A 24,978-nucleotide genomic window follows, 5' to 3' on the forward strand; every position below is an offset into this window, starting at 1 on the left:
TTAAATTTATTGTTTGTTGCTGAAAATGTTAACATTTAGTTTTCAGTAATTTCAGTAGTAGTTTGAATCATTTTAATAATAATAATAATAATAATAGGTTTACATAAAATGTAATAATTATTTTAAAGTGTGTATAACTCACTAGCTGGAGTAGTAATGCATTTCTATATATATTTCAGAGTATCCACCTTCGAAGAATTGGTTTGAAATTGGCAACACTATGTATAACTGGATTCAGCAAAATGGGTATGAAGCGTCAAGTAAATTGCATAAAAAAGTTAGTTGGTAGAATAATGTAAACCAAATTCATTAATCGAAATACACAGTGCATAGTCCGGTGCTAAACTGGTATGAACAATGACTTTTATTTTGACATTCACCGGATGTATCGCTTCTCAACAGTTCCACAGTTCCACCACTAGAGGGCTAACAATTAGAGCCTTTAATAATTATTTTGAAACCAAACATTTTAGAAAAATGTTTGCTGTCCAATACAATTAGAATTCATGCTTAAAACAAACTATAAAAAACAGAATATGACACAGGGAAATATTACCACAAAGTATATACTTTATTTTAGGCCAATTTCAAAGTATCATATGAAGAAAGATATATTGTAACAGAATTTGTTCTAAAACACATGCACATTTCTATCAAAAAAAAAAAAAAAAGAAAAAAAAAAGAACAGATCATTACTGAATATAAATTCATTTCATGTGCATTTAGAAAACTCTAAATACAAAATCCTTTAACTTGTGATTAGTTCTACTGCTACAATGAGAGTCAACAGCTAATATGCTCTGACAATTACACACTAAGCATAAAATCAGGTCTGTGTGACAAAATGCATTGATGCATTAAAACGAAAACTAGCCGTGCAATACGAGCACTGTGGTGTACCACTCATTTTAGTTGCATTGTTCTCACCAACACTGTTCATCCATCTTAAAAATCCATCAGCACGTGACTTAATATTCAGTAAAATCAAAACTAAAAAGAGGTTTCTCATGAATTTAAAAAAAAAAAAAAAAAAAAAAAAAATATATATATATATATATATATATATATATATATATATATATATATATATATATATATATATATATATATATATATATATATATATATATTCCATCAAGTTAATGCTACCCATTTAGTATTGGTTGGCAACAGAATCAGTGTGACATCCTGCAAAGCCTAAACCAGGGGCACACGCAGCAGGCTGATTATTCAAAGGTTACTGCAGTAATGCAAATATGTAGTCATTGTGTAAACATCAAAAAATAACGTGATTATGTGAGAATTGTCAGTGTGTTGTCTCAACTGCGGCCGAGTATGTAAACATGTGAGTGCTTGTAGAAGAATCGCTCTTTTCTCCGCTCTGAAACCTCATCCTTAAAAATCTCAAGGTTAGTCACTCGAAACAACCATCCCAAACAGAAGGGGAGGGAAAAAAAACTCTCTCAGCTAGACGTGCCCATTAACACTTAAAACATGTTCTCATTATTAGCTTATACAGTTTGTTCAAACACAGGCTGATTTACAAATCATACCGTTTCTGGTCTCTAAAGATAGAAGCAAAATACAAGTTTTTAGTGTCATTACAAAAACATCTTTGGAATCTGCATCAACAATTCCTGACTGAGATATCTGATTGTTTCTTTATTATGCCACCCCCCCCCCCCCCCCCCCAAAAAAAAACCCCAAAACAAAACAAAAAAACAAAACACAGGCAAAAGGAAAAACTCACCACCATCAGTCACACACTGATCCTCTACTCTACCCCTTGACATGACTCTTAAACCTGCTAAAACTTGTCCTGGCTGCAGTCTATAAACCTTTCATTTAAAACACTCAACACAGCGTCGCATAGACGGGAGGGGCGGGGGGGTTCCAACATTGTAACTGTTGTATACTGTATGTGGTCATAAGGTTTCATTGATCAAAGAGCTATACTTTGTTCTGAGCCAAGAGACCTGCCTTTTTGGTTAATGTTCAGGAAAGACAGTGAAAAAAAAAGCTGCATGTGAATATCAAAAATACAATAACATTAAAGTGGATACAGTAAAGCAGAGACGAGAGAATCAGATAAATGGGTTTAAAAAGAGTCCAAACAGAATCAGACCACCAAGATTAAGTCCTGGCTGGTTTGATCTCATTGAAGTGTCGTGCTGCGATATAACAGACGACCCCGTCTAAAAAAAATAAAATAAAATGATTCAATCCATGTATGAAAGAAGGAAAAAAAAGAAAGTAAAATGCCATTTGATCTAAACTATCATACATATATAGTTATCTAAAAATAGAACACTAAAAAAGATAAAACGACGAATGGATTGTGAATCAGGCTGGGAACCCCAAACATACAATTTTGATCATTGAACATTAGAGGGAAGTATGCCTGCCGTTTACGGGAACAGCAGTGTGCTTGTCGCTGAATTATAGAAATGTGGGTATTTATTCGTGTCGCTCGCATCTCAAAATAAAAAAAAATAAAAAAAATACAACTGAAGGCACTTGATCTATCAAAGGTTTAACTTAGACTTGCTGGCACAGCCAAGCAGCGGTGCAGTCAATCCGCAGGTTCGAACCCCTCCCACCCCCACCCCAAGCAACATGGGCCTCACGTTACCTTTACTCCAAATCAGTATTGTTCTTTATGCTCCAAATACATCATTTTTGGTTTTTCAGGCTTGTTGAAAAAAACAAAACAACAACAACAAAAAGAATAAAAACATGAGGCCAAATATAAAGCTACTAGCTAGATGCAAAAGTCCCAAATACAGTTAAGTAGTGATGCGTCATGCTATTTTGCAAGAAAGAGGCTCCAGAGACTCCAGGGGATAACTGATCAGGGCAGAAGAGTGGAAGCACCTGCCCAGTGGGTAAATATGCCCTAGATTCACTGACAGGCCTGTGAAAGATTTGGGGACCCTTGCATAATTGTCTGTTCATAGGCCAGCCTTGAAGACACAGACAAAATACAGAGATAACACAACCAGTGAAGAGAACAGAACAATACTGCCAGGAAAAAAAAAAAAAGAGGTTGGCCTTACATGCTGACACAGACACAGAAGTCCCGAGAGGCTTGCTGAAATGTCTGATAAAATCATCTATGATTCCTTCACAGATTAGAGCAGGCAGAAGTTCAGAGTGTAGGTAGAGGAGCGAGGAAGGAGTGGCCAGCTCGGCTTTTCTATAACCATGTGAGGAAACTCTCCTTGTCGAGCTTGGTAGCTGCCAGCACAGACTCCATGTCATTGAGGATGTCTGAGCTCAGCGCCTCCTGCAGGCTGGGCATCAGCTCCTCACCTTCCACCGCCATGCTCTCCCCCTCCAGGGTGCCCAGATCTACGTCTGTTCCAGGAATGGTATCCAGGTAGTCAGGGAAACGACTGGGCTGTGTTGCCATGGAGGGTGCAAGTGGGTCCCCTGATGAAGAGGGAAGAAAAAAAAATGTTGATACTGTTTGATGTTACTTGCTCCAGAACAGGTGTGAAAAAGTTTCTCAAGGCTACAGCAGTTCAGTACCAGTAACTTTTAACCTCAACTTCAGCTAGTTTAAAAAGAAGGTATGATTAGATGTAAGTTAACCAAAATGAATTGGCATATCTTATGATAATGTATTAAAATAGTTCACTTTAAATCATTTCAGTAATGACTTGTGAACAAAAAGGCATTCGGTTATGAAGGGAATGCAGAAATATGTACAATAATAATCAGCAGCCGTGAGCAAATCATTAAGCCAAACCGACAGAAGAAGTGCGGTCCATCCCATTCAGACAGAAATGAATCAAGAGTCAAGAATTCAAGTCAGATGCAAGCATTTCATATGTTTTGATGTGCACATGCATCGACGCATTTAATCAGAACGTGTGAAACAGATACAAATGTCATTATGTCCACCTCCTCATCTCTTAGGCCTTTGTATGATCCGTTTCCCTAATAGGGCTACATTCTGTTTTCAGGACAATAAACATCTTTTTTGTTCTTATATTCAAAATGTAGCCTTTCAGATTAAAAGCTGCAATTTTTTAAAAGACTCAAGTCTAAATTTGCAGGAAGCAAACGGCAAGAAAGGAATCCGGCTAAATTGTTCATATTGAAAAACCTTTATCTGACTGGTTAATGAAAATGTTTAAGCACCCCTCGGCAGGAGATGGTTCCAGCCTGTTTATTTTGACTGAGCACTTTTATTCCACTTGGGTCAAAAATATTAGTCTCTGTGGCTCACCTGTATCCATCTCATCCACACTGTTCAGGAAGTCATCTGGAGTGCGAGGGACACTGTAGCTGCTCATACTCAAGCCGCTGTCTGTGCTCTCATCCCTGGAGTGGTAGGTCCCGCTGGAAATGCAGAAATGATGAAATGTTGGTTAGAAATGCTGCTCTGTTACCAATGAACTCTAATGGCCTATAGTTTACTTTAAAAGTGAACTGTTGAAATCAGCGGCCTTAACTCCCTTTACATACATGCACATTTAAATGGTTCAACCCTCTAGAAACGCTACGTGATGACTAATCTGCAGTGACACCATTGAAAGTGAGCTTCACTTTTTTTCCCCCTTTTTAATCTACACTATATTGCAGTACATAGGCAAAGAGCAGCAATGAAAGGGGCAACTGAGACAAAATGAGAGAGAGGACATTTGACAAGCCTATACTAATTAGCAGAAAAATATGTAGGCAGAGTATGGCAGAGGCACGATGAATGAGGCCATTGTGAGCGCAGAGGAGTGCAGGGAACAGGGGGAGGAGGGGAGATTAGGTTGGCCTGTCTACTGACTGGACCACATGTTCTCATGGCCTGCTTGCTATTCAGCTCTTTTCCTCACTTTGTGTGCACACAGAAGAACTAGAGCTTGAACTACTAGAAATTATTTCCCAGCATACCGTGGGGCAGCATTCACACAATAAAAAGCTTCCTGTACCTTTGTTGTTCAAATCTGTACAGCCTCAGACCAGCAGATTTTCACTTTATTTATTTTTTTTGGAGGGGGTGGGGGGGCTGTCTCACTCTTAAAATAAAAGAGTGGTCTTGTATTATTTCATAACTTGCGTCGCCATTTAAGCTCTGACTGACTTTACTGCAGCAGTTGTACACCAGAGGTCATCACTGAACTCCAGGCACAGATCTGCTGCTCTGAATGAGTCATTACCATGTGAAGAGGGTTAAGGCCCAGAGTTTGGCCTTCTGTTTTTACTACCACAGCTCAAAAAGTTTTGCACACAGATCCCTAAAACAGGATAAAGTCTGATGGGCTGAACCAAAAGTCAGCTGGTGCCAATCAGACTGTAGCGGTTGATTGTCTCCTTATTTTGTTCCACACCGAACACGCCTGGCTTATGTGTAAACCGAACCTGTTGAGGAATGGATCAGAGCTGTTGGCCGTCATGGTCCGGGCATCTTGAGCCATAGGGGAGGACACAGGGTTTGTGCTGCCATCTTGATCCATACTGGTAGGCAGCTGGTTCCTTAGAGCCAGCTCCTGCGGATAATAAGACACAAAAACTCATGAGCAACACTGTCAACACCACCCCTAACATCCAAAGCTAATTATACACAGCTAGAGCTTCATGGAGGCGTTTTTTTACAGCCTCACTGGTCTGCTGTCAGACATGTTGGTCTCCATTTCTCTCCTTGCACGGTGTCATATTACATGAGGGGCCGGCCACAGTTGTAGACAATTGTTTTCTACACATGAGGAATCAGATAAGGTTGAGGATATGAAGTCATGCTTTTCTTTTTCACCCCCTTCCTTCTAAGGGGATGTGAACAGAGCTGACCATAGTCACCATTTTCAGCTCTCATTAAAATTCTACAAAGACACTATTGGAAATGCACTAATTATACTTTTTTTTTTCTACTTAGTATTTGGTATCAGCAAGTAAAATAAATCAAGTATAAGTAGTCAGTAATAAGATTACGTTTCAACCTTGGCTCAGTGACACTGCAGCATGTAGTGCAGTATAGGTTGCTGATATCTGCCATCTGTGCATTCCTTGAAACAAAAGTGAGGCAGCCTACGCTTTCAATAAGTGCATAAAGTAAATTTACCTCTTCAAACACACAGCTGTTGCAGTGAACTTTGGAACAGTTTCAGCTGAACCAAAAGTTGCAGTTGTGTGATAAATGACCTGCTGACACTATCAAAACCACGTAAAAATAAAGCTAGCTAAACCGGCTGTCTGAGCAGCACACGCCCGGCAAGGCATGTCTGATGGCTCATCTGCATTTGAAGTTGCAGCAATCTCCATTGTGTTGCGGCAATTCTACGGCTTTTCACATTTATGTTGCCATGCATAAGTGAAGGACTAACTATAAGCTAGTCATAGTCAATGCAACATCAATAATTCATTTTATTTCCTGTAGTATTAATTACCTTACAAAGGGTTTTAAGTTAGCCACTCACCTATTCTTCATTACATAACTGCATAAGTGCATACATTTCCATTTGTGTCAAGTTTTGCTCCAAAATTGAACTCCCCATACACGCCTAACGTTATGCAATGTACTCCTGACACGCACTACAAGATTTGTAAATAAATGATAGCCACCATAATCCAAACAGAGCAGAGTTACAGGGGTTTCGGGTTTATTGGAATCTAGCGGCTAGACAGAACCCCTCTTTATATCTTTGCCTGGTCTGCAGTGCCTTTCCACATTTTATTTTCCATTTTAACTGGTGGCCGTGGATGTCTGAGCCTTGGATAATTCAGTTGCTCATGTTTCTTTACATAACTGATGAATTTCTATCCATCATTTTAATTGTGTTTGTCTACACAAGACACTAAGTGAAATCAGGCAGCTTCACTGAAATAGTCTGGTCCCACTTTTGCTCGCGGGCACTTGTCATGCACGTAACAAAAACAAAAATTGTAAATAAACTCATAATTCTGATTTTAAGGCTTTTAAAATAGCTAATAGTCCAAAGTATCTGAAAGAAAGTGTTTGTGCTCATCATACTCTCATAATCTCCTTCTTTAAAAGCCAACAGTAACCAGGCTACATAAGCATGCAGAGCATATTCTCTTAAAAAGGACAATTCCAATAATTTTCCCTTTATAACCCAGTGCCTGCATACACACGGGTCACGTCCTACAGTGAACTTTAAACAACCCATCTGAACCTGAGGCATGGTAAACAAAGTCACCAGCACTCTCATTCATAATCATAAAGCTCCAAATCTGGTACTATGACACAGCCTTGAGTAAACTACCGCTCCACCCTGCGTGGGTGGCACCACTGTGACACATCAACCTTAGGAAGTGATAATTATTAAGGACGATGACTCACAAGACTTCACTGCAGTGTGGTGTAACAATAAAGACTGATCAAAGAGGCTTAGGATCCACCACTATCCCTGCCAAGATTTTAAAGCTGTACATTTTAAAGTGTAAACATTTTGCTGCTGCACTCATTCAGCAAATGAACAGTTTGAGGTTCAGTATCGTGGTGGAAACATACTGAAAAGCATTTGTTCTTCCATGAGGCCCTGGCACTTCCAAAAGGCCTTAAAAATATTTTGAGCTGCTTTAACTCCGATTCCTGACCTGTGGTCTCTGCCGAAGCAGCTCCTGTTGCTTCTGTCTCAGTCTTTCCTTCTCCATCTGAAGTCTCATCTGGTTGTTGCTTCCCATAACTCCACTGATGCTGGGAGGCAGCTGCCCGGCCTGTTTCACTGGAGCACTCTGGGAAATTCTCTGCTGGTTCAGAGCTACAAATAAAATAAAAGTTGTTTACATATCAGTCAAATGCACATAATACAAAGACCCCAAATGCTGTAACGACAAGGATAAACTTTGCAAAAAATGGTTGCTAACTGCTTTGTTGTAAAGGAAATACTGAGGACAATCATTATACTTTCAAAATATTTTTTAGGCAAAGCGGGGGAATATTCAGACCTGACAGCAAAACTTAAGTGCTGTGCTTATGAGACACCTTTATCCTTTGGACTTTACTATATTGAGATATATGCAAATTTAACAATGTCAGCTCTCAGAAGCTGGCAATAAAACTAACATACATGATTTCTAGTTAGCAGACTAGATAGACTAGTATCTTCCCATCTCTCTTCAGAAACTTCCTGCTACCTCACCTCTTTAATGGATCGCTGCATTTAAATACTACATAACAAGACCAACAACTTGTGCATTTGTCCACATAGTGAAATTGCAAAAGAGGATCCAGTGCAGCAGGTTGTGTAGGACAAGGGAAGTCCCAGCACAAGTTGTCCACCTAGTATCTAAAACAATCACTATTCCTGTAAGACCTGATCTCCTCCCACTCGCTGACTAAGACGAGCTTTGTTAGTTTTGTACATTGCATCAGTCATGACTTATCCTTTCATTGTGCGTTTTGTTTCCTTCTAAACAAATCGCCGCTTATCCCTCGAGACTGACTGCCTTCTTACCCTGGCTTGATGTGTCCACTTAAGCTGATTTAACGCATGCAATATGATTGCTCTGTGCCCATTAATATAGTGCAGGCCTACCTAAGGTAATGCAAACACAGTACCACTTCTAAATTTACGTTAAAGGCTCTTTTACACAACAAATGTTACTGCATTAAGCATTTGTAAGCCGACTACATGTTTACAATATCAGAACAAATGTGTTTGTACTGAAAACACAGCTGTTCCCCAATGAAATCTTTGTTATTCTTCAGTGTAGTGGGGGTGGGTCTAATAAACATAAGTGTAAAGCACAATGCGATGCTGCAATCTATGCATGCAAAGTAGGTCACACATTTGCAGTGGAGTAAACGTGAATGTGTTGCACCAACAATAAAGGAGCCAACGAGGTGTGCTGTTTGCTTATGTGCTTGAAGCGCCAATCACAACAAAGCTTTAATGGGGCGGGGGCGCAACTTTCATGCGGGTCTGGCCCTCTCTGTTCTGTCCTGCCCGCCCCGGCACCTTTCTCATCACCATTCAATCACTGTCTGTTTACACTATTGCAGGGGCTGAATGAACCATAGCTGAGGGCTCTCCCTGGGAAGCTTTGGAGGCCCCACCTTGCCTTGCCTTCCACCGTCCCCTCCCCTCTCTGACCGCAATGTCTCCCCAGCAGCCCCACCCCAAGCGCGCGCACACACACAGACTCATGTAGGCAGCTTCCCCCACACACACGTCAAGAGAATCCGTGGGAGACTGTTACTTCTCCCTACTTCTTATCTTTGGCAGATACTGAAGCCTTTTGTGGCTGGAGCGCTCCGCCATCGGGGCACCATTAACTGTTCTCATGATGGAGTCTCTACGCATGGGCCATGTCAGCAGCTGCAGATCTGTTAAGGCCTTAGCTTTGAAGACGAGTTGCGTAAAAGCGATGGGACACATATGGAGAGATCCACTGATACACAAAGCCAAAAGATGAAGGAGAAGTTTTAATGTCAAAACCTGGGTCTTTATTTTGACCCCAGTTTCTATTTATGACAGTAACCTTTTATTCATACGAACAGTGCCAAAGGGAAGTCAGCTTCCAATCACCTCCTCCTCCAGCCAATTTGCAGAACAAGGTGAAAAAATTCTGCAGAACGATCGCGTCGTTTCGCCTAATTTTACAAAAAACTACAAAAATCAGAAGATTTGCTAACCTTGTTAGTTCTCTGCCAAGTAAATTATGCTCAACAAAACTATGTGATTAGTCAAAGTCAACGGTTTCCTTCAGGGGAGCAAAGTTCCTGCTGCAAAACCAAGTCAAGGACTCTTTTTGCAGACCAAATAGCAACAATAACCAATGTTACTGGATGAACTATGCACAAGCAATGCAGATATCAAAGAAGGGAATTACATCTGTGGGCGAGATAGTTGCCAAGGATAGGTTCATTTCAGGGCCAGACTGATATTTTAAAAGGAGGCCACTCAAGGCAAAGAAGACTGTGTGTGAGAGTGTGTGTGTACTTTTGGAGAGGTGGTTTGAGTAAGCAGCACATAGAGGTAGTGATTGCCGGTGAGCCAGTCAGATAAGAGACAAGTTAATGCTGTCTGCCTTTTGTCTTCTTCACGCACTCCTGCAAGACAACGAGCCAGCGACACAACCCCTTATCAGTCAATCACACTGGCAGGCATATTACACCACAAGATCACCTGGGGCAGGTAAAGTTGAGGGTGTGCCAGCTGTGGGAAGCTCTCTATATGACCAGGCCTCAGCACCTTTTAAGACTTAGTAAATATTTACCTGCTTTCGATTTAACAAGTTTAACAAAAAAAAAAAAAAAAAAAAAAAGGCATCTTGGGAAGGTGTTGTATTTCTAGCATCAAGATAAGTAAAGCGGCAAAACAGACTGGATGTGATGCAAACAAAGTTTTATCATCTTGTACTCAGTAAGCTAAAACCAGCCTGTGCCGACTTGGCTCTGAGAGGCATGAAAAAAATAAGTCAGGCGAAAATCAAGACACTTCTAATAGAAATCTATTAATGCGTACACTCAATTCCATTTAATGGTCACCAATAAAAAAAAAAGCAAAAAAAAAAAGCATAGAATATTTTGGCAAAGTTTGGCAAAACTCAAACATAAACTATCCATCCACGGGATGCTGTTTGAGAGTTAAGAAGCTGCTCCTGACTTTTTCCACATGACATTTCTTAATTCTGTTTGTATCACAAATGCCAAACTACCCTATGACAGCGACATTTTCAACAAGGTTCCAGCTTTTCTGGTTTAGTACTCTGACAGTACTCAAACAGTATTACGCCAAGTCTTCAGATGAAAACATTGAAGTCCCAGGGGAATTTTTTGGTCTTTCTGCTGTCATTTCCTGTATGTGCCCACAGCAACACATATAGGATATGACATCCACATTAGCCAGTCCCCTTTTGAACTCCCACGTCACCGTGGACTCGCAGCTTGCTCACCACCTTTTTGGATCTTAAACAGGATGCATGTTTATCCCATCGTCATTTTCTCTCTATTCCTCAGTTTTTCTTTCCTCCCCTTTCGCCTTGCCCCCCTCCACCACTCCCATGCCCTCCCCTCTTTAGAGTTCTTTGACTGAAAAGGTCTGGAACAGATTAAGAGTTGGAACACAGAATAAAGAGGCCTGGCAAAGATTCAAGTCTGTCTGGAGCTACAGCAGAATGGGGCTGTGCCTGCACTGGGCCTCACACAGGGGGAAGGCAGCCGGCAACAACCCTCAGTTAAAGGCACTCTGCTGCTTTTCTTCTCAAAGCTCAAATTAGCCTCCATTATCAAAGCAGTTGGCTTATGATTGAAGACCTACATAGCAGCAGTATAGGGGTTTCTGACGCACAGGAGCTTACTTAAATAGTACAAAAGTGCAAATGCATACAAAAAAATGATAACAAACAAAACTACTGGAATTAAAAAAACAGTTCAAAATTCATAAGTTTTACAATTTTTTGTAAACCTAAGAAGGTACAAACTGCCGCAAATGAGAAATACAAGCAGTATAAATGTGACGTTTTAACAATTATTATTAAAAAAAAAATGTTATACCATGAGGAACAAAATCATGTTTATGGCACATAATGAGTTAAGAGCCTGTCTCTTTCACTCTTTCTCCCCCTCTCTCGCTTTCAGGGGCCCAGCAGCCTTGTGTGTTCAAGACTTATAAACCTTCAAAGAGCTTTGCCGATTAAAGCCTCCATCTCTCCCCAGCTGCCCCACTCCCCTTACAACTCTGTTTTGAACTTTCCTGTCTGCTTTCAGAACAGGGACACACAATTGCTTACATAAAAATTGCCCTTTAAGTGGCCATGCTCGGTAAAAAACTAACACTAAATTTAAGCGGGCCGCACGCTGATTCACACATGTTGCCTTTGTGAACCAGGGTAAAGTTCCCTGGGGAACACTTCAGTGATGAAAAGCATGTCACCTGAAGAATAAATGAGTCAGAGTGACATAAGCCCTCATCTCAGGAAGTCTTTCTGGCACACGGGAGGATTAGCTTATTCCCTTGGCCACAGAGTAGTCCGAACACATGTACCTGGCTCTGTCACTAATTCACCAACCCTGACCACCACACACTCGGAGCTAACTTTAGTTTGGCCCGAGGGATTAATGGCAAACTCAGCTGTTGTGCCATAACTAAAACGGCTGACAAAAGTGTAGGTGTGAATTTTGAGGGTGGGGGTTTTAACAAAATCTGCCTTCAACCACCAATGCTATGTCTAGATAGCCCAAAGCACTCTGGTGTGGTTACATTAACTTTGAACCAAAAGTGGAGAAGGAACACCTCCCTCAAGTGTGAACATTTAATTATATTTTCAGGTGTCTAACAATGACTTTCCTATATTTAATCAATACAACACACTTTAACACTAACAATCTCAGTCCAAGGCAAACTCACCATAACGTGGCTCAAGTCGTGGGTCCAGCCAGGATGTGGTCTTGTTCTTGTGATTGATGTAGTAAATTTCTCCCTCTGCTGTAATAGCCTGTTCCCAGCCGTCAGGGAGGGATCCTAAAGGGACGATGCAAAAAAAAAACAAACAAAGTCTAAGAGATCCTACAGGTTCAATCTATGCTTTAATTGACTGGCAGAATTTTTTAAACTTCTTACAGTCAGCTGACAAAGAGACCAAAACAAAGCAAAAACTTCCCATATAGAAAGCAAAAGGAATAAATAGACAGAAGAATTAGAGATGGTCGTAATCTTTCATCTCTGAATTAATCATTGCCATCAGCCACTGAAATCAAACAATCCTGTCTGTCAACAGTTGACAGATGACTAACAATGGGTTACCAGATCGGTAATCTTTAATCTTTACCCAGTTTCTGATCTGGCCTTTGTCCAAAACTGGCCTTTCTGACATGTAGCTCCATATTGGAGATGGTTCACTTCAGATGCATTCTAATACTGGAAACGCTGTTTGTTTAGATGAGGGGTGGCGGCCAGGTACAGCATGCGAGAGGAAGGACTCGCTTGCTGTGATTTCAGTGGACCGATTCCCTGCTATATTCTCACATGGCTTTAAAGGACATCACACAGTGTGTGCATGTGCAAAAGTAGCTATTGAGTCAGAGTTCCCAAACATGTCAAACAGGACGCGTAACGTTCTGCCTCAGTCTTCCCTCACCTAGGGCAAATTCCAACTGTATGGACAGACCTGAGGTACACCAAGTAGTAACAGGTAAGAACCAGACTGTACCTGACTTGTTCGGTATAATTTTTTTCTTCTTTTTTTTTTTTATTGTTTTGCTTTACATATGTGAACACACAAAAAATGCATGTTGAAAAAAATACACTATGAACGTTGTGCAAAGGAAGAACTGAAATAATTGCCATTCACTGCTGAAAATTACACAATGCATTTCATGCACTGCCGCTGATATAAAAACTAAATTTGACAAAATCAACAGATACACACCACTGGCTGGGTTCATGATAGGTTGCGGCTGGACTGGCACAGAACTGGGAGGGGCAGGCTGGTTCATCTGGAGCAAGGCCTTGCGCGGATCCTGCCAAGTGGTGGTCTGATCAATGTGGCTGTAAGGAGATAGGACAGCCAATAAAAATAAGTCACAGAAATGACCATCTATGATTTCCTACAACTAATAAGCAGTAAGGCCAAACTAGGGCTATGTCAATACAACACATAAATGTTGACTCAGACCCATTTCATCAACCTCATGGACAAAAACACTGAATCTACCCCCCCCCCGTTCTGTAAATGATGACTGTTACTGGAAGCGAAACTCAATGTTGACTGTGTGTGTTCCAGCCTGGATTCAGTCTAGATTTACACTACTCATTCATTCATGATTTGAATCTATGTGTATTGAATAACAATGGAAAAAAGAAAAAAAACCACATTAAATTATATTTGAAATAAGACAAAACAAAAGCAGCACACTGCAAAAAATGAAAATAAGTCAAGTCAGGCTGAAAGCTTCTTGAAAATGTGTAGCGGCCTATGATTGGTTTTAAAACACCCATTGTAACATCAAACAATGTTGCTCCATCTATTTTCTGGCTCATCTTTGCTGGAACAGGACTGAGGCTTGGGGGAGGAGGCATTGTGTTTCATTCTGTGAAGGCATTGATAATTAGTGCTTTGTTGGTACTTGTTGCTTGATTAAGATGGAAAGCTAATACAGGAAGCCCTCCTCTCCCGAGCAGGACCCTCTCTATTGAGGGAGGGTCAGTCCCAGGGCTCAATGCAGGGGGTCCTTTTTTCCTGGAAGCGGCTCGGACACTACAGAGTGTCAGGGGCTTTAACAATCTGGCGCCACATTTACAAAGCTTTCACCTGCTTGACAAAGGCACAGACTGAGCTACGACCTAAAACCCCACTATTCACTTGTTTTCTCTCTTTTTTTTTTTTTTAACTATCCCATTTTTTTGAAAAAGAAACAAAAACTAATCTCATACAAAAGGCATGAAATTCAAGTGTTTTTGTTTCATACATCACCACAAATCTTGCATTTATAATGTAACTTGACTGAGTTATTTCAACACACATGGCAAAAATAGTTTGTTTGTCATGCACCTAAATGTTACCCACAGCTATCCATTATACCCCAGGTTCTAATGGTGTCCTTCCACCCACTGCGTTTCTTTACAACTCACTGTTAATTTGATCCCTAAACGCCATTAGCACAGATTTTGGAACAGCTGGGTGAAATGAGAGATTCAGAGAGTTTCTCTTGGCCTCTGCGGTAATCCCAGCCTGCCTGTCTGCTCTCGATCCCAGGCCAGAGAGCGAGAGGACCTGACTCAGCACTCCTCCCCCGATACAATGCAGCCCATTTTGAAGCCCCCTCTTGTTTATGCTTTATTGATCAAAGGAGCTGCCAAATCCCCTACCGAACCCTCCCCCAGCCCTCACACGCACACACATATACACACACACACCCACACAAGCACCGCAAACCAAGCAAAATAGTTGGAACTGCTCAGACTGGGGGGGCCTTGAGAAAGAAAGGTCAGGGAGAGGAGGGGCATATAACTGGAGAAAAGAAAAAAAACAAGTGAAAGTTAAAAAAAAAAAAAATCTACAGAAGCAAATCCCCTGAATTCCATTGGCTGTGTGAGTTGCTGTGGTTCTGTTACAGTCTGAGTGCCCGCCCTGCCCCATTTCCTGCCTTTTTCCCCACTCTGGAAACTATGACATTTGTTATGGGGGGGGTGGGGAGGGGTGGGGGGAGAACAGGGGAGGAGGCAGGGAGACGGGCACTAGGGTAAAAGGGAAGGGAGGGTTTATTGTAAATGAGAGGCCTGCACATCCTTGCACGTCAATGGCAAAAAAAAAAAACTGCTAAAAGTGGGGAAAAAAAGAAAACACTGATAGGAACATAAAACTTTAAAACCTTAAAATCAGATTCTTGAAGTTATGCACAGATAAAAGGTATATTGAATTTTCTATCAAAGACTAGTTAGAACTGCCAACTTCCGTTGATCAAATCAACCACAACAACTGTAAACAAAGCCTTAGTTCAAAATACAGGCAATAATGATCTAAAAGCCTGTGATGAAATCGACTTTCTGTTCAATAGTGCTGAAAAGAATATTGAAAAGAAACTGAGAAAACCGGTAAATGAGTTACCAAGAGTCAGTAATTCATCACCAGGTTTTAAAACTAAAAGATAATCTATTCACTGAACCTGCCACCAACCATATATGGTCAGCTGCACGGCTTCCTGTAGGTGAAACATAAAACAAAACAATGTCATGGCAACTGTTGGGACGGCTGGAGGCCACCAGTTGCTGTTAGGAATTGCTGATGATCTGCAACCCCACGGTCACAACTGCTCGGTGTTTTCTTTACATGTTTCTGACACCACAACGAGCACAGCAAGGCAGCCTTTGTACCCTGCTCCCTACTGCATACCCGGGGATGGGCAAGATATTTTTGGGGTTGGTCCTGATCCATACAAGTGCAAAAAAAGTTTACAATTTTTTTTAAGTAAGCTGTAAAACTGTGCTCTCAAAACTCTCATTCAAGCTGCGACCCAAACATTAAGAGAATACTTAAAATAAATGGCGTCTTTTGACTCTTTACACACAAACTGCTGCTGTGTGATTACACACTAAGCACATGAATGGACAGAATAAAATAAGTCTACATGCCACAAAAAAATGTAACCTGTATAGACACGTTTCAATCCATAAACAATGAACTAGCAGCTAGATTCTATTTCTGTCACATGGTTTACATAAACAACAACATCCTCCTCCCCCAAATTAAGTCCCTTAAGGGGGATTTTTTTTTGTTAACACAAACATCTTTTGGTGTTCCAACCCCAAATCCTAGTTTAGATGACGGGACAAGGTGGTGGGGAAAAAAAAAAGTCTCATGTTTGTCTGGGAATCATCACAGACAAACTATAACACATCATTTCTTCTGCAAATGACCAGGTACTGCAGCCAAGAAGAACAATGTCTTTCAAATGCGATCCATTACTTTCCATCTTTTGCTCAAGTTGTCATGTTTGACCATGTCTTGCTGAGGCATGAAGGCAAAACTCTACTTTGCTGAAATGATATATGGGATGACTTATAAGTTTCCTGCTCAGGACTAACTGGAGTAAAAATACAATGCAAAGTGCTAATCGTTAAGGACTGACTGAAAAATCTGAGATTTAAGAGATTCAGGTTTCCGGAGTGTGCTATAAAGGGTTCACGATCCCTTACGTGCAAAAGTCTGAATTCCCCCACTTGATTTTTCAAAAGCTGCAGTGAATTACTGTAGTATTATAAACTAGTATGACAAACACACAGCCTGCCTGTTTATGCTCATGAAAACTATGGCCGTTTGCATCTGGCTTTGTAGAGAATTTACTACTCAAAAAACATAAAGTCTCCAAATAACCTCTGCCACCTTCAAAACACCAGATCAAAGCTCGATTTCAGTCCAGGCTGACTGTTTATTCCACTGAAATTGCACATCTTCAAATCCAGATGTCAAGTGCTGCATTTCGCTGGTGTAATACAGGGGAGTGAAGCTATGAGAAGTGCAGCAGTGATGAAGCACTCCCACAGCTGAGTTGTCAAATGTTAAAAATGGGATCGTCAGACCACAGGAGCTCCACCCTGGGAGTATGTGCTTGGAAGTTGGTTGAAGCCAATGACTTAAGAGTGCACTGGGGGAGGCCAGATGTAATCAGGCCTCTAAGTTGAGGGTGACCACCTCCACTCTCGTTGACTGGAGATGCCTGGCTGCCTCTCTATCAGCAGGACATCATCAAGAGAGATTATTGGGGCAACCTTTGTGACCCTATTGTGGCTTTAAGTTTCCCTTTGAAGGGTGGTTTGTATTAATGAGGAAACTAGTTCATGAAGTACCAGGACTGAATGTTCCTCGGTTTTTCCACTGTTTATTTTTTAAGAGTAATTTCAAGATTGAATGTAATTTTAGGGATTGTCGTAATTAAAGATTAATAGGTGGGGGTTTTTTTTTAAGCAAAACTTGCCTGACAAAGTACTCCGCATAAGCACTTCTCTTAATCATTTACCAAGTAACATTGCAAACTTATTAATAGGTGCATACTTTTAGTCAAATAATATATCAATATTAAAATAAGGTTATCCGAGTATTTCGAAATCTCTAAATCCCACCTGAGAGGTCCACCTCTCAGAGACTACTTCTCTGTGGAGATGCCCTTAGTGACAGTGGAGGCATTGATGTCTGAAACAGAGGTGTTACATCAAACCTTCGGTAAACATTAGTCTGACTTTCTCACAGTCCAGTTTGTGTACTGAGCTGACAGGCCAAAGTTGAACAGGAAGGTTCTTGTCTGTGTGTGGTCAATAAACCAAAAGTTTGTCAAACACAAAGTTGCTCCAAATGAGGGCTTTGCACAAGCTTACAGCCCAGTCTTCCCAGCACCATTTGTGACTGACCAAGTGGTCTTAGTTTACAACATCTTAGAATGAAAACCAATTTGCATATTTATCACTTTAAACTCATCGCAAAACAATTATATATACCATTTATTTCATTTACTATAAGATCAGTGTTAGCCAAGCTATAAAGGTAAAACTTGTTAGTGAATTTAAAAATGAATTGATATTGTTTTTATTTAATTTATTACATCACTACAGTATTAATGACTAGATGAAAAACTGTCAAGTAGTTAAAGTCTGACTATGGTTTAAAAGACAACATAACACTGCAATTGCAGCTTTATTTGCTCAATTCATGGCGACAGTTGGAGAGCCTAAAGCTTGACTAGGCCATTTTTGTTTTAAATGCAGTAAATATTACCATGTTATCTGCTGGAATTGATTTATCAATATAATCTTATAGTTTAAAATCAGCATAACAGAGTTATTATAATGTACTACAGCAAGAGCATAAGGCCTAAATAAACATCTTTCCTGTGCAAACAGGCAATCTCTGACTTGTATTTAGAGCAACAGATGTTCAGGAAATCACAGACAGAGTATAGTAAAAGCTGATTATTAGCCGATTTACCCGGGACTCTGCAGCAGTGTAAGTCTGAGAAAATAATTTGTTTTTTAAAAACATAACACTAAAGAAAGGATTTATTAAAGTTCTTCACAGTGGATAATCATCTCCTTGCATATCTAATCATGAATCATCTTTAGCCACTGCAGAGTTAAACCTTAAGAGAGACACATAGTCTGCTCTTTTCATGTGAAACCAAGCTCATCAAAACATTTAAAAAACCCAGTCGAGAAAAGACAAAAGTGTCCATCAACACGTAGATCTACCTGCCCCTCAGGGCAGATAATAGCCTCCCCCCCTCCAGAGCTTTACTCTGCTTTGAGCTGACTTCCCACGAACTGAAAGCTCTTTCAAAGCTGCATTTAATAAGCGCCCGGAAACAGTGATTACCCCTCCTAGTTCACCGGTGTGTCTAAATTAGAAACCTTCATTAGTTTATGACCCACCCCTGGAGACCATCCCTGCCCCCGTCCCACCAACAACCAAGGTGACCCAACCTCTGTGCCCTGGCTGTCATAAATCAAAGGCCGCAGCAAACTGCTGTGAAAAAGACGAAAGGTCAACAGACTTTGTTGACGTTCTCCAAGTATTTGTTTTTATGTAACAGCCAAAACAACAAAAAAAGACGGCATCCTATTTGACTCTGATTACCATTAGGGCTGCGACTATTGATCACCACCAACAGTTATAACAAAATGTCTCATTTTTTAAAATTTGGTTTAAAAGGTGCATCACTTTTATCAAATGATATTTATATCGCTTCAACACCATTTGCTACTCTAAAGGAGAAAAAAAAGTGCTAAATCTGTCACTTATCATCACTGGTTAGTATTTACACCAAAATTAAACTAAATTTTTAAAAAAATATCAGAACTTCAGGTGTGAAGAAGGTTAAAGTCTTAACAAAGCCACCACTCTCTCACCCCCATCTTTAAACTTCATGTCAGCCATTTGTCTATTTCGGGAAGGCTCACATGAGTCTCAACAGGCCCGTCGTCTGAATAAAGATCACTGTTTCGCTGCTGGGACAAAGGGGGAGGGCACAGTTTCTTTTGGCCCCCTCTTCTAGTGATCTCCACATGGCTGCCATTTAACTTCATTGACACAGAGAGGCACCATCACAGAGTCACAGCTCCATTCATACCAAAACAGAGCATGACTCCTGAAGGAGTGAGGCATCGAAATCTAGAGACTCACTGACTCAGAGGCCAGTTATTGTTACGCATAATCCTGCAGTACAGTAATAAACAAATAGTATCTTAAAAAAAAAAATACTTCAACCCTGGGTTCATTTATCTCTAAGGACAACAGCAAGCAACCAGAGTGAAATGTGAACCCCCAACTCTCTGCTTTCCTAGCTGGTGACCAACTCCCCACCCCCACTAGTCCATAGCTAGCGCGCACACACACACACACGCACACTCTTGCTCTGCTTCACTCTCTCTGCAACACATCTTGGTCAGACAGCCCCTGTTTATAAATAGGGGAGTGTCTTTTCCAGCAGCTCTGGCAAGCCTGCTTTTATTCCAGATCAAATATCTGCTCTTTGATCTGTGTGGAAGATGTCTCCTCGCGTTTTCCGTACTCAAACACAAACACAGTGTACTATACTCACTCTGGTTGTATAACATGCCAGTTGGAAAAACAGTTAAGTCTCTGCAAAGAAATGTGTTTCACATCCCGTTAACATCAAACTCTATGTGAGTTGAAAGGAAGAGGCCCTCAGGTATACGCTATATAAACAGGTATATATTATATCATCTATGAATAATTGGATAGTTTAGCATTTAAAAAAAAAAAATTACCGACCAGTGAGATCAAATGACTGTTTTTATACACAGAAAGACTCTCGGTTAACACACCTGACTTGTGAACTTATGGCTTTTATACTGCCAACACGTTATATTTTAGTCTGCCTTTATCAGTATTTTAGGATAAAATACTCTAAAGAACCATAAAGATCTCGAGTCTTTCAGAGTACTGTTTTGATTCCTCTATTCCCTGTCCATTATTTTTTTGGCCTCCACAAAATGGGCCAGATGTTCTCCAGATGTGCAACCTTAAAACATGTGGTAATGAAAGCTCTCTTTTTTTTTGGGATCCAAGTAAGTTTGAAGCTATCATGTTTGTCCAGACTCTGCGTCAGAGAGTAACATTTCCTAGAACTGACAACATTTTGCCTTTGAGTAAAGAATGAGGACTTTGAGTGTCAAGCCTTTTTTTAAACAAGAGCTGCTGAAGAGTTCATAAACTTTAGAAGGCTTCACAATGAGCAGATTACATTAACATAAATTGTTGACAAGCACGCCACTTTTATGAATAATTCAACCCATCTTTGCCCAGAGCTACAGACAGTGGAAATAAAAAGGGTAACAAATGCACAAAAAAGTATTAAAGAACCAAAGCCCTCAAAACCCGAGAAGTAATCGATACATCCTGTGACAAGCCTAAAGGTCTCTACAGTACCTGCAAACAAGAAATCTACATTACTATGGATGATTAATGCGAAGAAGATCTACTGAGTAGCAGAGGAGCTTTGCAGAACTGTTCTTTGCTGTCTGGGGTAGCTACAGTGCTCCATTGTCTCTACTGAAACCTGAGACCAAGAAAAGGAGCACTAGATACAGCAATCATTGCTCAAAAGACTTCTCTTGTTTGCTGAGCCCACCAAATTTAATAACCTACAATTTAACTATTGCAATTGTCTCTTTCTGGACACAGTGGCAACTATTGTGTAACAGATTTGAAAATCATTGTCAGCATAATGTATGCTGAATAGAGATGTAGTATTGAGAGCTGGGCCCTGTACTACGAAGCGAGTTCAGCATACCCAGGGTATCCTTCGTTATCCAGATTTACTCACCCTAACACTGGCGTTCGGGTAAGTGGTCACACTAAGCTGGTTATTAACTCACTAAGTTAGCCCAGGACTTCCCAATCGAGGTACACGTGAGTTCACATGAAAGAGGTGGTGCTGGTAATATCTAATCACATTGATTAGTGTACTAGTAGCTGATTTTACAAAGAAAGAGTAAACTTTAAAATGAGAAAAATATGAAGAGGTTACATAAATGATGTAAGTATTTGTATCCACTTTAGTTAGAAAGCTATTATTAAAGTGTAGCCACTTGTCTGAGTTAACAGATAAAAATATCCCATTAAGATATTGGAGAATCTGATGAGCTGTTATCAACTATTCCCATCAAATTTGCATAAGACAGTTATAGTTTTCATTCTCTCAGCTACAATCTGTGTCTTTTAAGGATTTAAGAGTAAGTTTAAATACAACAACAGAATTCAAATATAGGCTTAGTCTATGTACAAATTTGAAATGAGGTTAGAAAGTGCAGTATAGGTGTCCTGTTTTAGGATCGTATATTACTGACTAACACTTATCAAAGAGTAAAATTGTTGCTGACAAATATGGGAATGAATCAAGATTTATCACCGATGCTCATCAGCTAACACAAAGACTTTAGACACTACTGAAAAACTAGAGCCACCTACTCTACCCACAGAGGGATTGTTCAGGCAGGGTGATGCCAGTTTCTGAAGAACTGCCTGGTCAGTAGGTGGTGATTTCATACCTGCTGATCTCTAATCAGGAACCTAACCTGTTCCGGAGCAGGTTAGGGTTAAGGGTTAAACTTCAGAGCTAATCCAGAAGTTACCCAGATAAGATTAAATCCTGCTTTGTAGTACAGAGGTCTCTATAGAGACCTGTCACAAGACCAATTCTTTGGTAACTTTCATTGTCACAACAAAAAAAAAAAAGTTTGAACCAGTGATTGTACTGCTTTATAAGCAGGGATATACATATTGTAAATATCAGTAAGATTATTCCAACAATATGTATGTATAAAATTGCAATCAAAGATTTTAAACACATTTTTTAGAACTTGCACAAATATAAAATGTTCTCATAAAATTAGACAAAATTTTCCATTTTGGGGATTTTCTGACATCTGATGTAATAATGTTAAATAAATGGTAAATGGCCTGTATTCGCTTTACTTAGTCCCTATGGACCCCAAAGCACTTTAGACTACATTCAGTCATCCACCCATTCACACACTGGTGATGGCAAGCTACATTGTAGCCACAGCAGCCCCGGGGCGCACTGACAGAGGCGAGACACTGGCGCCACCGGGCCCTCTGACCACCACCAGTAGGCAACGAGTGAAATGTCTTGCCCAAGGACACAACGACTGAGACTGTCTGAGTCGGGGCTCGAACCGGCAACCTTCCGATTACAAGACGAACTGCCAACTCTTGAGCCACGATCGCCCTTAAGTATAAGTATAAAATAAGTATAAAAAGTTAAGATAGATGAATATCACCGATTTTTCAAAACATTTCAGGTTGCAAGCATTCAGAGACTTTTACAAACTGTATGATGCACTTCATGGCAGCATACATACTTGAGGAAGTATCTCTGGCCAGAGGCTGTCTTGGCCATCTCCCACCCATCTGGTAGGGGCATGTCATCAGGAATCTCATAAGAAGACTGACGAAGATGTTGAGGAGAGGCCCCTGTTGAGCCCATGCCAGACAGTGAGCCACCAGAAACAGCTCCTAACTGCAAGGAAGCAGGGGATGAGTGTGCACGGACATGGTGAGGGATGAGGACTCCGGCACTCCCAGCATCAGTGCTGGCCTGTGTTGGGGTTGAGAGACAACACAGTTAGTTTTCTTTGGGGAGTTTGAGTGAAAACCCTCACTTAAAAACATCAATTATCATGTAATAATTAAAAAAGGCCATATGCAAATGTAAAGACAAATCAAACATTTATGAAAGAATAAAAAAAACATGAGGCTTTGTTTGTTTCAAATACAAGTGCAATAATGGATTGAGGATGAAAAACAGAACACAGTCTTAATTTATTGACAGTGTGTACTAGTCTACATAATTTCTACCCATTTAATATTTGAGTCACTCCTTATAATTTGTAATCACTTTAAAGTGTATATAAATTCTATTCATGTGCATGTGAAGGCATGTTTTTGACTTATTCGGGTGTGGGAGGTATCCAGGGCTTGCCACCAACACGCATGCGCACTAATTACAAAAAGTCCTCAGAGTTATGGGGAGCGACCGGGAACTTGGAAGAGCTGAAAATGGAAGAAGGGATCGGGGAGGGGCTGTGGGTGAATATAGGATAATTTAACCATCATATGATTTCCTGTCAGCAAATCAAGTTGTTTACATAAAAAAGTCGGATTGGAAATTTAAGATGATACGAACATGACGGTTATCCGTCTGCAAATAGCTATACATGAATTATTAACCAAACCATCCCTTATTATTTTTACATTGTCACTCATCTAATCACAACTTATTCTAAGCTAAGCAATATTCATCGGTTTTCTTGGTTACTTACGGCCAAAGACTGCAAGAGAATGTTTCCGCCGTTTAATAAAGCCCTCACGGCCTTTGCTGTTTTAATGTTTGGTTTTTTTCTCTTTTGTTTTGTTTTTTTGCTGTGAAATGTGTTAAATGGAAATTAAATGCAGTTTGAGGGGGGGAAACAACCCATCAATGGAAATGCACACTCATTTAAGCAGGTCAATACAAGTCCGCCTGAATAAAGTTATTATATCTTAAAGACTTAAAAAAATAATAAGTGTGTTCAAAGATGACTGACCAATAAAACAATAACGCTGAAGGCTAAAAATGGCACCAGAGAAGGATGAAGTAACTATTAACTAAGTGCCAGTCACGTAGCTCCTGAAGGCCGAAACTCGACAAGATGGGCCCTGCTTTTTAGTTGTGATTTCTGAGTACGGGCACAGTAAAAACCAGGGCGGGCTTACTTGTCTGGAATGAGACTTTGGTTCTGGGGGTTTGAAGAAGGAGTCTGGCAGTTTCCTCATCCTCATGGGCACAGAGTGGGGCACGGTATTGACTTTCGGGTTCATCACAGCGTTAAAAAGCGCCTCTAGGTCAGTCTCAGAGTCGCCCCGTACATGGACGATTTGGTGTCCGGCAGGAGGGTTGTGCTGGCTCGGATCCATTGTCCCAAAAACAGTCTTCGAACTTTATGTCCCAAAAAAGTTAGGCTTCGGAAGTTAAAAAATAAACGTGAGCCAATCCCAAACTTTTTTTCCACGCCGGGAGAAATCTGAAAATCTCGACGACACTCAGTAAAAGTTATTCGGAGTCATTCTAAACTTTACAAGTCGAGCACTTGATATTCTTCCAAAGTGTGTTAGCTGTCGAAATCTGCAATGAAAGACAGCCTTTTCCTGTTTTTTCCTGCTGGCATACTTGTTAACGTAACAAAGCGCATAAACTCCACATTGGAATTTATGCTCTCGTCCCCCCAAAAAAACGCAGATGCAGCCACAAAAGACGAAAAAACACCACAAACGGTTGAGTGAAAGAGTCCAACTTTTTCTGAGTGTCGGGCCAAGTCCAAGCTGTTGTTGATATTCTTTTAAGCAAGGCTCATAGTGAGCGGTACAAATCTCCGCAGCTCACTTTCTAGAAAAAAAAAAAAAGTTTAGCCCCAGTCGGATCTAAACTTTGGAGAGGACATCAAACTTTATGACGCCAGTGACGTAATCACCAATAGGGCGGGACTTACGGCTCCGATTGGGACA

The 24,978-nt window shown here is 40.5% G+C and overlaps 1 protein-coding gene across 1 annotated transcript; it reads right to left on the minus strand.

Moving 5' to 3' along the window:
• Positions 1-1,680: 1,680 nt before the first annotated feature.
• yap1 (Yes1 associated transcriptional regulator) lies at positions 1,681-24,893 on the minus strand. Its single transcript, XM_004560516.4, has 8 exons — positions 24,190-24,893; positions 22,797-23,032; positions 13,333-13,451; positions 12,312-12,425; positions 7,555-7,718; positions 5,362-5,489; positions 4,235-4,347; positions 1,681-3,432 (listed from the first exon to the last, which is right to left on the minus strand). Exons 1-8 carry the CDS (start codon positions 24,388-24,390, stop codon positions 3,197-3,199), a joined length of 1,311 nt encoding a protein of 436 aa, XP_004560573.1. The 5' UTR covers positions 24,391-24,893; the 3' UTR covers positions 1,681-3,196.
• Positions 24,894-24,978: the final 85 nt, after the last annotated feature.

This window comes from Maylandia zebra, linkage group LG14, assembly GCF_041146795.1.
Source record: "Maylandia zebra isolate NMK-2024a linkage group LG14, Mzebra_GT3a, whole genome shotgun sequence".
In the NCBI taxonomy this organism is placed as follows: Eukaryota; Metazoa; Chordata; class Actinopteri; order Cichliformes; family Cichlidae; genus Maylandia; species Maylandia zebra.

What these genes read in the sequence shown, in the direction of transcription:
- yap1 (XM_004560516.4), bottom strand. Translation starts at nt 24,390, where the DNA reads ATGGATCCGAGCCAGCACAACCCTCCTGCCGGACACCAAATCGTCCAT. An exon ending in ACGACTTGAGCCACGTTATG is followed by an intron (nt 7,719 to 12,311) that starts GTGAGTTTGCCT and finishes TTTTATTTGTAG; the next exon opens with CTCTGAACCAGCAGAGAATT. An exon ending in TGCTTCGGCAGAGACCACAG is followed by an intron (nt 5,490 to 7,554) that starts GTCAGGAATCGG and finishes TATTATCCGCAG; the next exon opens with GAGCTGGCTCTAAGGAACCA.